This window comes from Apodemus sylvaticus, chromosome 13, assembly GCF_947179515.1.
Source record: "Apodemus sylvaticus chromosome 13, mApoSyl1.1, whole genome shotgun sequence".
NCBI lineage: Eukaryota > Metazoa > Chordata > Mammalia > Rodentia > Muridae > Apodemus > Apodemus sylvaticus.
Window position 1 is genome coordinate 6,376,531 of NC_067484.1, and position 17,608 is coordinate 6,394,138.

A 17,608-nucleotide genomic window follows, 5' to 3' on the forward strand; every position below is an offset into this window, starting at 1 on the left:
TGTGCTAACAACCTCCTGGACGGGTTGACACACAGATGGCCCACCAAGCCGCCCAGTTCTTGAGGTCAGTCCTTGGCTTTTGGGGGCTTAGACCCCCCGCTTTGTTAGCCTCAGGCTATGCCTGTTAAGGCTCTGTCCGCCAGAGCTCTCTGTCGTCATGTAGGCAAAATGGCGGTGCGCGCGCAGGCCAGGGCAAAAAACCTCCTGGCTGGGTTGGCACCCCAATGGCCCCCCGAACAGCCCAGGGCCTGGGTGCAGGCCAACACCTGTCGGGCTCAGACCCCCGCGGTGTTGGCCTCGGATTATGTTTGTGTACCTCAGTCTGTCCGATCTCTCTGGAGTCCGAAACCAAGATGGAGGTGAGACTCTCCTGACTGGCGGGAGGCCGAGTTCTGAAGTGGCTTCTGTGCAGCGAAAGGCGCCGCAAAACCGCAGCTGCTTGCAGCCCGGCTGGTCAGCGAAGGTCAGTGGTCGTGGGCACAGGGGCTAACTGGACCCTGTGTCGCCTTGGTTCCACTGCTGATGGCCTTTCAGCTGCACCAGCCACTGCTGCACTGCAGCAGCCACCGCCGCCCCATTCTTTTCTTCCTGATTTTCTTTAAGAGATTTATTTATGTCTTTCATGTGTTCCTCTAACAGCATCATGGCCAGTGATTTTAAATCCAACTCATTTTTTCCTGACATGTTGGGATATCCAGGACTTGCTATTGTTGGAGAGTTGGGTTCAGATGCTGCCATAATGTCTTGGTTTCTGTTAGTAACATTCCTACATTTGCCTTTAGCCATCTAGTTCTCACTGGTGTTAGATGGTCTTATTGTCACAGGCTGGTGCTTCAACCTACTGTGGACCTTTAAGGCTATTTCTGTGAGACTGGATGACTGGGTTTCCTCTGGCACAGTTTGCTGATATGCTGCCTTCCTCTTTTGTGCCTTTGGAGCCTTTCTCAGTCTTGCCTCAAGCAATGTTGTACTTGGTTTGTCATGGTGAACCAGGTGTTCCTGGACTGCTCTGTCATGGAGCGAAGTTGTTGTTGGTGGTGGTGGGGTTGATTCTCACATAGGACACAGTCCCCATGACAGATCAGCTGGCAGATGAACCGCCAGAGATCTTAAGCTCAGGATAATACAGTACCTAGTGATGGTTTTCTGCCCTGGCAGGCAGCAAATATGGCTGTGGGGAGTCTCTCCCTCTGCTGCTCTCCAGGAAGGACACAGGCCCCAAGACTGGTGGGCTGGCAGATAATCTGCCTATGTGATCAAGTCCTGGGCACAGGCAGATCCCTGGCGGTTTGCACCCCAAGAGGTCTTAAGCTTGGGATAATACAGTACCTAGTGATGGTTTTCTGCCCCAGCGGGCAGTGAAGATGGCCACGGGGAGTTGAATTGATCCATTCTTATCTCATTGTACTAAGCTCAACTCTAAGTGGATCAAGGACCTCTACATAAAATCAGACACACTGAAATTAATAGAAAAGAGACTGGGGAAGACCCTTGAGGACATGGGCACAGGGGAAAAGTTCCTAAACAGAATGCCAATAGTTTATGCTCTAAGATCAAGAATTGACAAATGGGACCTCATAAAATTACAAAGTTTCTGTAAGGCAAAGGACACTGTCAAAAGGACAAAACAGCAACCCACAAATTGGGAAAAGATCTTCACCAACCCTACATCTGATAGAGTGCTAATATACAATATATACAATGAACTCAAGAAGGTAGACCCCAGGGATCCAAATAACCCTATTAAAAACTGGGAAACAGATCTAAACAAAGAATTTTCACCTAAAGAAATTTGGATGGCCGAGAAGCACCTTAAGAAATGCTCACCATCATTAGTCATTAGGGAAATGCAGATCAAAACAACCCTGAGATATCACCTCACACCAGTCAGAATGACTAAGGTTAAAAACTCAGGAGACAGCAGGTGTTGGCGAGGATGTGGAGAAAGAGGAACACTCGTCCACTGCTGGTGGGTTTGTAAGATGGTACAACCACTCTGAAAAATCAGTCTGGCAATTCCTCAGAAAACTGGACATGACACTTCCGGAGGACCCTGCTATACCTTTCCTGGGCATATATCCAAAGGATTCCCTGGCATGCAATAAGGACACATGCTCCACTATGTTCATAGCAGCCTTATTTATAATAGCCAGAAGCTCGAAAGAACCCAGATGTCCCTCAATGGTAGAATGGATACAGAAAATGTGATATATTTACACAATGGAATACTACTCAGCAATTAAAAACAATGAATTCATGAAATTTTTAGGCAAATGGTTGAAACTGGAAAATATCATCCTAAGTGAGGTAACCCAATCACAAAAGAATAAGCATGGAATGCAATCACCGATAAGTGGATATTAATTAGCCCAGAAGCTCTGAATATCCAAGACAATCAAATGACTCCCATGAAGAAGTAAGGAGAGGGCCCTGATCCTGGAAAGGCTTGATCCAGCATTGTAGGGGAGTATGAAGACAGAGAAAAAGGAGGGAGGTGATTGGAGAATTGGAGGCAAGAAGAGGGCTTATGGGACATATGGGGAGGGAGTAACTGGGAAAGGGGAAAGCATTTGGAATGTAAACTAAGAATTTAGAAAATAATAAATAAAATAAATAAAAAAGAAATATTTACCATAATTAAAATATAGAAATAAAATCACTTTTATTAAATTTAAATAATAAATTATACTAGATTAAGAAAGGAATAAAGATTAGACAATAAACAAAACTGTGATTAATATGAATTCAGTTTAGTTGATGTAATTGATAAGCATTGCTGATATCAATTAAATAAAGATTTATGTGCTTAATTCATGTTTTCTATGAGAAGCTGGCTTCCTCTCTCAGTAGTGCCACCATAAAATGAAATCTGTTTCTACTCCCACACAGTAGTAGGTGATGAAATTTATCTAGATGGCGCATTTGATGGTATCTAAACTTAAATCACCCTTCTCATAGCTGTTTCCTACCTAACAGGGCTGCAGCAGAACGGGATATGTCTATTCATGAAAAGGGTGTAGAAAACTCTTCTTTAATCCCAGCACACACACACACACACAAAAAAAAAAAAAACCCACAATCTGTTGTCCTTCATACCAACATATATAGAAGGTGGGAGTGGGAATATGTACTCTGTAAATAGAAAAGATGATATTTTCCAATTCCATCCATTTGCCTAAGAATTTTATGAGTTCATTGTTTTTAATTGCTGAGTAGTATTCCATTGTGTAAATATATCACATTTTCTGTATCCATTCCTCCATTGAGGGACATCTGGGTTCTTTCCAGATTCTGGCTATTATAAATAGGGCTGCTATGAACATAGTGGAGCATGTGTCCTTATTGCATGGCAGGTAATCCTCAGACACAACTAACATATCAAATGATTCCCAAGATGAAGGAATGAGAGGGCCCTGGTCCTGGAAAGGCTTGATCCAGCAATTTAGGGGGTTACCACGACAGAGAAGTGGGAGGGGGTTGATCAGGGAATGGGCAGAGGGAAGAGGGCTTATAGGACTTATGGGGAGGGGGCAACCGGGAAAGGGGAAATCATTTGGAATGTAAACAAAGATTGTAGAAAAGAAAAAAAAAAGAAAAGAGAACTTGAAAGTATCATATGAGATACATAAGAATTAGCTGCAAAAATTGATCTGGTAGCAAACTTTCAATAAACTGAGTGTGTTGAGCTTGTATAAAATAGCAAATTCAAGTTACTTCGAATTCCACATTCCAGTGTGATAACATTTCATGAAGCTTTTATAGGAATAGAACAAATAACATCATAAATTAAGACATTTTCCAAATACTGTAGTGGTAATGTCAGGTGGAAAAGTTACCGCAAAACAGAGATGTCTGTGTTATAGACCTCAGAAGTTAACTAATGGCATTCTTAGCTTTTGTGATGGCATTAGCTAAGTCGTCTCTTTATATGTTGTACTGGTTATGTTAAAGTAACATATTCAAAGACCAAATAAACCATTTTTCTATTTTTTTTTGTTATTCATATGCCCCAGGGAATAATGTAATCAGCTAACCTCAAAAGCAATACATTCAAAATTTAATTCTCTTTTCACTGTGATTGTCAGAGAGAATATTCACTCAGTTTGTGCAAAAGAATGATTCAATAAAGGAAAGCAGTTCTGCACAAAAGTGGGAGGAGATTTTAGGAAGAGTCTGAACATGGTTCTCTTGTGATTTTTCCAGGGTATGTCACTCTAACAGCCTGCTCCTTCATGCCTTAAATTATTTTATCTTCTATACATCCTTTGGACATTTAGTCCTATTTCCAATTTTCTGAGAAACCCCCAGATTGATTTCCAGAGGGGTTGTACCAGTTTGCAATCCCACCAGCAATGGAGAATTGTTCCTCTATCTCTACTTCTGCACCAACATGTGTTGTCCCCTGGGGTTTTGATCTTAGCCATTCTGAAGGATATAAGGTGGAATCTCAGGGTCATTTTGATTTTAATTTCTCTTATCACTAAGGACTTTGAACATTTCTTTAGGTGTTTCTCAGCCATTCAAGATTCCTCTGTCATGAATTCTCAGTTTAGTTCTATACCCCATTTTTTGATTGGGTTGCTTGGATTTTGGTGATTAGCTTCTTGAGTTCTTCATATATTTTGGATATTAACCCTCTTTTGGAAGGTCCAATAGCAGGCCTAAAGTGGAATCCAGTTCAAGAGGAGGCCCCCAACATATATATAGCAGAGGACTGCTGGGTCTGGGTTCTGTCAAAAAAGATGCATCTAACCCTCAAGAGACTGGATATGCCAGGGAGTTGAGAGGTCTACTGGGTTGGGGGTGGGTGGTGGGGACATTCTCATGGACACAAGGTAACAGGGAGGAGGTATGGGATGTTGAACAGTCTAGGGGTGGACTGGGACAGGAGAGGGGGAAGAAAATATGGAGTTATAAATAAATAAATAAATAAATAAATAAATAAATAAATAAATAAATAAATAAATAAATGCTATGGGCCATGTAAATCATTTTCAACCACTGAAATGCAAACTAGTTCAATGTAGCCCGTGACTGATTTTCCTCTGGGTATTTGCCAGTTTTATTTCTCTATTGGCAAGAATTCACTGGGATTCTTAATGACCATGTTAATGAATCTGATTCACTGTTTTTTATGTGCGCTTTAATATTTATATATTTATAGTAGTACATGGTGTGTGTGTGTGTGTGTATGTGTGTGTGTGTGTGTGTGTGTATGTGTGTGTGTGTGTGTGTGTGTGTGTGTGGTCTATACACATATGTGAGAGAGTGAACAACTGAGTGTGGAGGCCAAAGGGCTATCAGGTATCCTGCTTTATCACAGGTATCCCCTTTAGACAGGGCTGTTTACTGAACCTAGGAAACAATAGCAGAATAAAAGTCCCCATGATCCTGCCCACCTGTTCATCCTTGAAGTGGGAAGATTGACCTTTAATGTAGATATTTTAAGGTGGGAAGATCCACCCTTAATCTTGACCACACCTTCTTCTGGCACGCTACATAAAGGGCAGGAGAGATGGAAGGTCTCTGTCTCTCTTGTCTCCATCTCTCCCTCTTCCTCTCTTCTCTTCTCTCTTCTCTTCTCCTCCTCTACTTCCTTCTTCTTCCCCTTCTCGCTCTCAATCTCTCCCTCTCCCTCTCCCTCTCCCTCTCCCTCTCCCTTCCTCTCTCCTTCTCCCTCTTTCCCTCTCCCTCTCTCACTCTCCCTCCCTCTCTCCTTCTCCCTCTTTCCCTCTCCCTCTCTCACTCTCCCTCCCTCTCTCCTTCTCCCACTCTCCCTCTCTCCCTCTCTCTCCCTCTCCCTTTCCCACTCTCTCCCTCTCTCCCTCTCCCTCTCTCCCTCTCTCCCTCTTTCTCTCTCCCTCTCTCCCTCTCCCTCTCTCCCTCTCCCTCTCTTCCTCTCCCTCTCTCCCTCTCCCTCTCTTTCTCTCTCTCTCTCTCCCTCTCCCTCTTCCTCTCTCTTTCCCTCTCCCTCTGTCTTTCCCTCCATCCCTCTCACTCTCCCTCTCTCTCCACTTGTGTACATCTGTGGAGTCATCCACTGGAGCATAGCACACATCACTGGCTGTTTCACATTTGACACAGCTATTCTTGAATAGGGAATTATCTGGGAATCTTTAATGTATTCTGTTTGCTGTCACTCACATTCAATCCTTTCCATTTTTAACGGTTGATTGAGTTTGATATCTCTGAGGTCTAAGAAATATTTTCCTTCTCTTTTAGCTTCAGACAAGCTTGACTGAACCGATGACGTTATCCAAATCCATCTCTCTTCCTCGGAGTGCATATTGGCATCACATTACACGTCAGAACAGTGTTGGAGAAATCTACAGCTTGCAAGGCAAGTAGCTTTACAATGACAAGCCTCGCTGTCATTCACTTCCTTTTGTGGGAGAATCCTACAAATTCCTGTGTATTTGCATTGATTTCTTTTCTTATATTTCCACTTATCAACTTTCTCAGTGCAATAAGAATGTTGAGATTCACCATTTCTTTTTAAAAGCTATTTTTTTTTTATCCATGCATGCTATAAAATTGTTCTGAAAATCTTTTGTGAGTGATAAGGAACAATTTGGCAAAAGATGTTGAGTAAACCATTATACCAAGCACATTGTGAAAAGCTTAAAGCCAAAAAGTTTGTGTTATTCTGTTTTACAAATAAGTTCTTTTCCAACATCTTTCATTCTTCCTAGTATTAAGCATCTGCTCAGGATCTGGTTTCAGGCTTGGCACTAAAATTCTTCACAAACTTACCCACCAAAGCTTTCAGGTATAACCAAAGTCTATTAAGGGGCTCACTGAGGAGGGACAATGTCAAAAAGGAGTCAGTATAAATACAATGCCTTTGTGGTTTTCCCAATGACTACATAACCAACATGGGAATGGTTCAGTGGATGAGGAAACTAGAATGATATCAGAAAACTGATTTTTAGCCACAAAATCCTTACCATTGCCTTTCTATTCATTCTCTTTTGTTTTAAGCAAATACTCTTATCCTTCAAATAGAATATACTCTCTGGAGGAAGTAAGAAACACAAGATAATACTGAAATGCACAACTGAAAATACACTCAACCAACAAGCATTTATTGAGCACCTTCAACTTGAATGTAGCAGGCACCATGTAAATACCTTGTGAATGCACAGCTACTTAAACCATCAGCAGTTAGTTTAGTGATTTTGTTTCATTTTATTTTTTTCTTTCCATACATAAAGACAATTGCATTTTATACTTTAAACAGCTCTTTTAATGTACGGGTGACTTGATACTTGTACTTAAGATAGTGTCCTTTAGTGTCCTTTATTTGGATGAGACTTATTAAAAAGTATAACGACTGATAGTTATGGAAAGCACACAAAACTGGGAAGTGAAAAAAATCAGAAACCAGGAACATGAATATAGCATAGTACTCAAAATCTTGTATAGAATGTTCCAAACTCTGCCCGCAGTGTAGGGAAATACCAGGACAGGGAAACAGGATGGGAGTGATTGGGGAACAGGTGAAGGGAAGAGGGCTTATGGGGCTTTATGGGAGGGGGGATCCAGCAAAGGGGATATCATTTGAAATGTAAATAAAGAATATATCAAATAAAAAACAAAGTGTCAAAAAACAAAAACAAATAAATGAAACAGATAGAAAAGGAGCAGGTAGGGCGGCGGCTGCAGCTGTGGTGGCAGCGGCAGCAGTGCAGCAGTGGCTGATCCAGCAGAAGGGCCATCAGCAGTGGAACCAAGGTGACACAGGATCCAGTTAGGCCCTGCGCTCATGACCACTGACCTTCCCTGGCCATCCGGGCTCCAAGCAGCGGTGGATTTACAGTGCCTTTCACCGCACAGTAGCCACTTCAGAACTCTGCCTCCCGCCAGTCACGACTCACCTCCATCTTGGTTCTCAGACTCCAGAGAGATCAGACAGACTGAGGTATGCAAACATAACCCGAGGCCAACATTGTGGGGGTCTAAGCCCAGCAGGCGTTGGCCTGCACCCAGGCCCTGGGCTGTTCGGGGAGCCATCGGGGTGCCAACCCAGCCAGGAGATTTTTTTGCCAGGGCCTGGCTCGCATGCCACCATTTTGCCTACAGGACACCAGAGAGCTCAAGCAGGCAAAGGCCGAGGCTAACATAGCGGGGGGAGGGGGGAAGTCTAGGCCCCAACAGGCCCTGGACTGACCCCAAGAACTGGGCAGCTCCGTGGGCCATCTGTGTGTCAACCCGCCCAGGAGGTTGTTAGCACAGCAGACTCTCCCAGTACTTTCAGGGCTCGCACACTTGCACACCAGCCAACCTGGCCACCTGACAGAACCAATTAACAGTCATAGCCCGAGGGGAACTTTGTTCAGACCTCGGACCTCGGCCTCCCAGGTTTTTTGCCTAGACTCAGGGCCTGAGCAGCTAGGCTAGCCTTGTGTGCACCAACCCGGTTGGGAGATTGGCTGCCCAGCAGAGTGATCAGCACGCAGAAAAGGTCCCTGCAGCATACTCCCTTCAGCACTCCCTGAAGGTGCAAATGGGCACCACCTGGTTCACAGACACAATCTGGGGCAAAGCACACTAGGGCTGCAAGGGCACCCAAGAGGAGGACAGCACATCAGCAATCTGCTACAGGGGAAACCCAGCCATATAGTGTTGCAGAAATAGCCCCAGAACCCCTCAGGAGGCCCAAACACCAGCCAGAGACAAGACCAACTAACTCCAGAGAACAAGATGGCAAAGGGCAAATGCAGGAATGCTACTAACAGAAATCTAGGCAATATGGCAGCATCTGAACCAAACTCTACAACATCAGTAAGTCCTGATTATGCCAATACACCAGAGAAACAAGATTTGGATTTAAAATCACTGGTCATGAGGCTGCTAGAAGAACACAAAAAGGCCATAAATGAGTCTCTTAAAGAAATACAGGGGAACATGAATAAGCTAGAAACCCGTATAATGGAAACACAAAAATCACTTAAAGAAATGCAGGAGAATAAGGCTCAAGAGATAGAAGCCAATAAAGAAGAAACGCAAAAAAAAAAAAAAAAAAAAAAAAAAAAAAAAAAAAAAAAAAAAAAAACGTAAAGAAATGCAGGAGAACTTGAGTAAAGAGGCAGAAGTCATGAAAGAGGAAACACAAAAATCTCTTAAAGAATTACAGGACAACACAAACAAACAAATGATGGAACTCAGCAAAACCATCCTGGATCTAAAAACAGAAGTAGAAACAAGTAAGAAATCACAAAGGGAGAAAACATTGGAGATAGAAAATCTTGAGAAGAAATCAGGGGCCATAGATACAAATATAAACAACAGAATATAAGAGATAGAAGAAAGAATTTCAGATGCCAAAGATACCATAGAAACCATTGACTCAACAGTCAATGAAAATGCAAAATGCAAAAAGCTTGTATCCCAGAATATCCAGGAAATCCAGGATACAATGAGAAGACCAAACCTAAGGATTATAGGTATAGATGAGAGTGAAGTTTTACAACTGAGAGGGCCAGCAAATATCTTCAACAAAATTATGGAAGAAAATTTTCCCAATTTAAAGAGAGAGATGCCTATGAATATACAAGAAGCCTACAGAACTCCAAACAGACTGGATCTGAGCAGAAATACCTCACGCCACATAATATTTAAAACCCCAAATGCACTAAATAAAGAAAGAATATTAAAGGCAGTAAGAGAAAAGGCCAAGTAACATATAAAGGAAGACCTATCAGAATCACACCAGACTTCTCACCAGAGACCATGAAAGCTAGAAGATCCTGGGCAGATCTCATGCAGACTCCAAGAGAACACAAATGTCAGCCAAGACTACTATACCCAGCAAAACTCTCAATCACAATAGATGGAGAAACGGAGACATTCCATGACAAAACCAAATTTACACAATATCTTTCCACAAACCCAGCTCTGCAAAGAATAATATGAGGAAAACTCCAATACAAGGAGGGAAACTACACCCTGGAAAAAGCAACATAGTAACTTTCCATCATCAACCCCAAAAGAAGATAACCACTCAACTATAAAAATAACATCAAAAATGACAGGAAGTAATAATCACTATTCCTTAATATCTCTTAACATCAATGGACTCAATTCCTCAATAAAAAGACATAGACTAACAGACTGGATAAGGAAACAGTACCTTACATTTTGCTGCATACAGGAAACACACCTAAATGTCAAAGACAAAAACTACCTTAGAGTAAAAGGCTGGAAGACAATTTTACAAGCCAATGGTCTTGGGAAACGAGCCAGAGTAGCCATTCTAATATCAGATAAAATTGACTTTCAACCTAAAGTCATCAAAAGAGAGACTGAGGGACACTTCTTGCTGGTCAAAGGAAAAATCCACCAAGAAGAACTTTCAATTCTGATCATCTATGTGCCAAATGCAAGGGCATCCTCATTTGTAAAAGAAACTACTAAAACTCAAAGCACACATTTAATTGTGGGGGACTTCAACACTCCACTCTCCCCAATGAACCAATCAGGAAAACAGAAACTAAACAGGGACACAGTAAAACTAATTGAAGCTTTGGACCAATTGGATTTGACTGATATTTATAGAACATTTCACCCTAAAACAAAAGAATATATCTTTTTCTCAGCACCTCATGGTACCTTCTCCAAAATCGACCATATAATTGGTCACAAGACAGACCTGAACAAATACAAGAAGATCGAACTAATCCCATGCCTCCTATCAGATCACTATGGTGTAAGAGTGGTTTTCAATAGCAACAAAATACAGCAGAAAGCCCACATACACATGGAGGCTGAACAATACTCTACTCAATGACACCTTGGCCAAAGAAGAAAGAAAGAAATCAGAGACTTTTTAGAACTTAATGAAAATGAAGGCACAACATACCCAAATCTTTGGGACACAATGAAAGCAGTGCTAAGAGGAAAACTCATAGCCCTGAGTGCCTCCAAAAAGAAAATGGAGAGTGCATACATTAGCAGCTTAAGGACACACCTGAAAGCCCTGGAACAAAAAGAAGCCAATTCACCCAGAAGGAGTAGAAGACAGGAAATCATCAAACTCAGGGCTGAAATCAGTCAAGTGGAAACAAAGAGAACCATACAAAGAATCAATGAATCCAGAAGCTGTTTTTTTTTTTTTTTTTTTTTATGAAAATCAACAAGATAGATAGACCCTTAGCCAGACTGACTAAAGGGCAGAGAGAAAGTATCCAAATTAACAAAATTAGAAATGAAAAGGGGGATATAACAACAGAAACTGAGGAAATTAAAAAAATCATCCGGTCCTACAACAAAAGCCTATACTCAAAACAACTGGAGAATCTGCAGGAAATGGAAAATTTCCTAGACAGATACCAAATACCAAAATTAAATCAGGACCAAATAGATCATCTAAACAGTCCCAAAACCCCTAAAGAAATAGAAGGCGTCATAGAAAGCCTTCCAACCAAAAAAAGCCCAGGACCAGATGGCTTCAGTGTAGAATTCTATCAGACCTTCAAAGAAGACCTAACACCAATACTCTTCAAACTATTCCACAAAATAGAAACAGAAGGAACACTACCCAATTCCTTCTATGAAGCCACAATTACGCTGATACCAAAACCACACAAAGATCCAACAAAGAAAGAGAACTTCAGACCAATTTCCCTTATGAACATAGATGCAAAAATACTCAATAAAATTCTTGCCAACTGAATCCAAGAACACATCAAAATGATCATCCACCATGATCAAGTAGGCTTTATCCCAGGGATGCAGGGTTGGTTCAATATACAGAAATCCATCAATGTAATCCACTACATAAACAAACTCAAAGAAAAAAAACCACATGGTCATTTCATTGGTTGTTGAAAAAGCATTTGACAAAATTCAGCATCCTTTAATGCTTAAAGTTAAAGAACAGGAATTCAAGGCACATACCTAAACACAGTAAAAGCAATATACAGCAAACCGGTAGCCAACATCAAACTAAATGGAGAGAAATTTGAAGCAATCCCACTAAAATCAGAGACTAGACAGGGCTGCCCACTTTCTCTTTATCTTTTCAATATTGTACTTGAGGTACTAGCTCAGACAATTAGACAACATAAGGAGGTCAAAGGGATACAAATTGGAAAGGAAGAAGACAAACTATCATTATTTGATATGATAGTATACCTAAGTGACCCAAAAAACTCCACTAGAGAACTCCTACAGCTGATAACAACTTCAGCAAAGTGGCAGGTTATAAAATCAACTCAAGCAAATCAGTAGCCTTCCTATACTCAAAGGATAAGCAGGCTGAGAAAGAAATTAGGGAAATGACCCCCTTCACAATAGTCACAAACAGAATAAAGTACCTTGGGGTGACTCTTACCAAACATGTGAAAGATCTGTATGACAAGAACTTCAAGACTCTGAAGAAGGAAATGGAAGAAGACCTCAGAAAATGGAAAAACCTCCCATGCTCATGGATTGGCAGGATTAATATAGTTAAAATGGCCATTTTGCCAAAAGCAATATACAGATTAAACGCAATACCCATCAAAATCCCAACTCAATTCTTCACAGAGTTAGAAAGAGCAATCCTCAAATTCATCTGGAATAAGAAAAAACCCAGGATAGCTAAAAACTATTCTCAGCAATAAAAGAAATTCTGGGGGTATCAGTATCCCTGATCTCAAGCCATACTACAGAGCAATAGTGTTAAAAACTGCATGGTATTGGTACAGTGACAGGCAGGCAGATCAATGGAATAGGATTGAAGATCCAGAAATGAACCCACACACCTATGGCCACTTTATCCTCGACAAAGGGGAGGAAAACATCCAATGGAAAAAAGATAGCCTTTTCAACAAAAGGCTGGGTCAACTGGAGGTCAGCATGCAGGAGAATGGGAATTGATCTATCCTTGTCTCCTGTACTAAGCTCAACTCCAAATGGATCAAGAACCTCCACATAAAGCCAGACACTCTGAAGTTAATAGAAAAGAAACTGGGAAAGACCCTTGAGGACATCAGTACAGGGGAAAGTTCCTGAACAGAACACCAATAGCTTATGCTCTAAGAACAAGAATTGACAAATGGGACCTCATAAAATTACCAAGTTTCTGTAAGGCAAAGAACACCATCAAAAGGGCAAATCGGTAACCAACAAATTGGGAAAAGATCTTCACCAGCCTTACATCAGATAGTGGGCTAATATCCAAGATATATAAATAACTCAAGAAGTTAGACTCTAGAAAACCAAATAACCCTATGAAAAAATGGAGTACACAGTTAAACAACGAATTCTCACCTGAAGAACTTCAGATGGCGGAGAAGCATCTTAAAAAATGCTCAACTTCTTTAGTCATTAGGGAAATGCAAATCAAAACAACCCTGAGATTTCACCTTACACCAGTCAGAATGGCTAAGATTAAAAATTCAGGAGACAGCAGATGTTGGTGAGGATGTGGAGAAAGAGGAACACTCCTCCACTGCTGGTGGGTTTGCAAATTGGTACAACCACTCTGCAAATCAGTCTGGCGGTTCCTCTGAAAACTGAGCACCTCACTTCCAGAAGATCCTGCTATACCACTCCTGGACATATACACAGAATATTCCACAGCATGTAATAAGGATACATGTTCCACTATGTTCATAGCAGCCCTATTTATAATTGCCAGAAGCTGGAAAGAACCCAGGTATCCCTCAACAGAAGAGTGGATGCAAAAAATGTGGTATATATACGCAATGGAGTACTATTCAGCCATTAGAAACAATGAATTCATGAAATTCTTAGGCAAATAGATGGAGCTGGAGAACATCATACTAAGTGAGGTAACCCAGACTCAAAAGATGAATCATGGTATGCACTCACTAATAAGTGGGTGTTAACCTAGAAAACTGGAATACCCAAAACATAATTCACACATCAAATGAGGTACAAAAAGAACGGAGGAGTGGCCCCTTGTTCTAGAAAAACTCAGTGAAGCAGTATAGGGCAAAACTAGAACAGGGAAGTGAGAAGTGTTGGGTGGGAAAACAGGGTTAGGGAAGGGGGCTGATGGGACTTTTGGGGAGTGGGGGTCCAGAAAAGGGGAAATCATTTGAAATGTAAATAAAAAATATATCAATTTTTTTTTAAAAAAAAAAAAGGAGTAGGTGTGATAGAACACAGATATACTCAGGCAGCAGAAGGAGAAGGCTCTATGTAACTTCGAGGCTAGTTTGGTCTTCAAAGTGAGTTCTAGATAAGCTAGGGCTACGGCCTAAGAATGTGTTATTTGAAAGAAAAAGTCCAGAAAGGAAAATGAGTAACAAAATTACTTTTGTGTCTATATTCACTGAGTGCCAATCACTGCCCTATTAAATAGTTTATGATCTTGTTTGTCTACATTTATTATGTTAAGGTCAGAAAACATGGTGTTGGACTTCTTTGTTTTTGTCTTTATTTTATAGATCCTACAGATTGGTTTCATATTTCTTATTGATTGATTGATTGATTGATTGATTGATATTTTATATATTTTACATACCAACTGCAGTTTTCCTTCCCTTCTCTCCTCCTAGTCCCCAACACACATCCTCTCTCCTCCAACTGGCATGCACACCTCCTCCATTTCTCCTCACTCCTGTATTTCTCTTCACAAAAGATCCAGCCTTGAGCCGGGTGGTGGTGCATTCCTTTAATCCCAGCACTTGGGAGCCAGAGGCAGGCAGATTTCTGAGTTCGAGGCCAGTCTGGTCTACAGAGTGAGTTCCAGGACAGCCAGGACTACAGAGAAACCCTGTCTCAAAAAAACAAAAAACAAAAAACAAAAAGATCCAGCCTTGATGGATATCAACCAGTCATAGCATGTCTAGTTGGACTAAGACTAGGCACTTGCTCCTTTATTAATGATACAACCCAGTGTGCAGAGAAGCTCCCAAAGGCAGACAACAAGAGTCCCAAAGGCTATACAACTGTAACATGTTTTTAAGAGGACCTACATCAGGCCCATGCAGGCTCCCTGGTTGGCAATTCAGTCTTTGTGAGCCAAGAAAGAAAACGTGCTTTTAAGGTTATAAATGTGTATATGCAGATGATAATATTCTCTAGAGGAAACTGGAATATTTAAATTAAATAATTGATATTAAATATCTAAGTAAAATAGTGTTAGAGATTAATAAAAACAATTATATATTGTTGAAAGACAATATACAAACACTTCACTGTTTATTGATTTGGTTATAATTCAAGAACAATAGTTTTATCATGACCATATAACTGAAGCTTATTTTTTAATGGAGGAGTTAATATTAAGATGGAAAAGCAACTTAAGAAATAATTCCCTATAAGTAAATTTACAAAAGTGTATTGAGCTATCTCTTTAGACAGAGAGAGATATTCTTTGAAGGACAATATTTATTTGCATTCTAAAATCAAGATGTTAAGTGTTTAAAGCTTTATATGTTTTATTCCTCTAATACCAATTTCTAGAAAAGTTAGTGTTAGAAATGTTTTATAATTACAATGAACAAACTATGTATATGGCCTTGATATGCTATTTCCTGATTATCTGCTTGTTTTATACTATATACATATACAAAAATATTTTTCAATATAAATTCTAATTCATTAACTGTGGGTTGGCTGTCATACTGTATTTTTCATAGATGAATAAACACTTACCACATGGTATAACCTTATTTTATGATTATATCATAGATTCAAGTGGTTATAATTATCTAAATATTGAGGAAGGAATAATAGGTTGTTAAATAATATGGGCACACAAGATGAAGATAGATGGCAGGTAACAGAGATATGAATAGGGACACTTGACTGAAATGATTTATTGGATGGTAGAGTCTGCATAAGCAAGGGACAGGGATCCTTAGAAGATTTCCTCATTTGGACTAAATTCTAGTGGAACTAGTGTTAAATAAAATTACTCAAACAAGGAAGAAATTAAAATAGAAACAATGAACTTCTGTATCCTTTTGTGAGCCTCTAATTTTAACAAATCTAGTTACCTCGAGTCCCTTAATTATGACCCTGATACGACATAATTTCTTTTCCACAAAGATGAGAATATTCTTGGCTATTATTATTCTTGGCTATTAGTATGCACGTTACAAACTTAGAACAGAACTTAAGTAGTGTGAGTATTATTTGTCAAGTGTATCATTAAACTTACATGCATACAGTCTCCATTTCACACTATTCTCTGATTATATGGTTTGTTAATGTTTTACATAACCTAACTTTGCATTAACTAAGGTAATTATTGTACACCAAATAATAGAATCTATTCTGTGTAAATTGTATCTCATTGACTGTCAACGAGAAGCATAAGAGAGGAAGAGTTCTTCTGATTTACAGTTCAAAGAAATGCACCCACCATGTGACAAGGCACCTGGCGACATGAGACTTCACTTGGAATGCAGAGCAAGAAGAGTCCTTTGAACTGGCTTTCCCATTTTTTTTCAGCACATGATCGCAGCAAATGGATTGCTTACACACATTCAAGACAGGTCTTCTCTCTTAAGTAACCTTTCTAGAAACATTTTCATGGTCCCATCAGAGATTGTGTTGCCATGAAAATTCTAAACCCAGTAAAGCTAGCAATGAAGATTAGCTATCATGTCAAGTAAGCCACAGGAAATATCTAGGAATCCAAATTTGTTTCAGAATTTTCTCGTTATATTTTGATATCTAAGTTTTGAAGCTGTAGATCAATGTAAACTAAGTTTACTGAGCTTTCATTCAGAAGGAAAAGGAGAGAAGTTTTGTGCTCCAAGTTTAATAGATTGTATTCATTGATAAGCAGCACATGTACTAGAGCTGAAAAAATTCATGACCTGAAAACAAATTAATCTATATTAAACTTACATAAAGCTATGATTGCCTGTCAGCATCTGTGCTTTACACTTAGCTAAGTTTTGCTCTGTTCATTTCTTTGTTGCCAGACACCCTTTTAAAGACAAATATGCCAATAATGAGAAGCAGAATTTGACATTGTAATTGGAGAATAAGTGCTGTAGAATAATCTGATCTCTTCATGCTACCCCAAGAGGGTGCTCTGACAGAATAAAATATAATGGAGTCTGAGTCAAATGAATGAGAAAAGAAATCGTTAGCTTCTAACAAATTCCTTCTGTTCAGAGTAATAGACAGCTATTTACCACCTCTACCCCACATAGGCCATGCTAGGTCAACTTTGCCCATTTGTTTTTGTAGAAGTAAAGACTTTATATGTTAAGAGTTAAGGCTGCTTTATTTGTATTGCCACGTGACTTTTTAATTTATATTTAACCAAATTCATCTCTGTCAAATGTTCAAGACACACAATACAAAAATGTTTTCTCTAAAACCAAGGAAGCCTAAACTATTGAAGAAAAGAAAACTTGATTTTGAACTTTTGACTCTGAAATTATGTCTAAAAATTATTTTCTTAATAAACTATAAATTCACTTGTATATAAAGGGAGGAAGAAGCGAGAGAAAAGAAAATTGAGGAAAACTGGAGGAAAGGCATCAGCCTGCTACTGTGACTTGCTAACAGCTCATATAAACAAAAGCTTCTTCTAGATGCAATACTTTCTATTAAAGTAAAGGTGAAGAGAAGGAGAAAGAAGAGTTGGACAGAGAAGGTTGGGAGGGGACATTGTTATTGAGCACAGAGA

The 17,608-nt window shown here is 39.9% G+C and overlaps 1 protein-coding gene across 1 annotated transcript in view; it reads left to right on the forward strand.

The window, feature by feature from the left end:
• Dok6 (docking protein 6) overlaps window positions 1-17,608 on the forward strand; it is a 564,609-nt gene that overhangs the window by 457,873 nt on the left and 89,128 nt on the right. Inside the window, exon 7 of the mRNA XM_052155464.1 lies at window positions 6,223-6,340. Coding sequence (XP_052011424.1) covers window positions 6,223-6,340 — 118 coding nt within the window. The remainder of the gene's footprint in view (window positions 1-6,222; window positions 6,341-17,608) is intronic.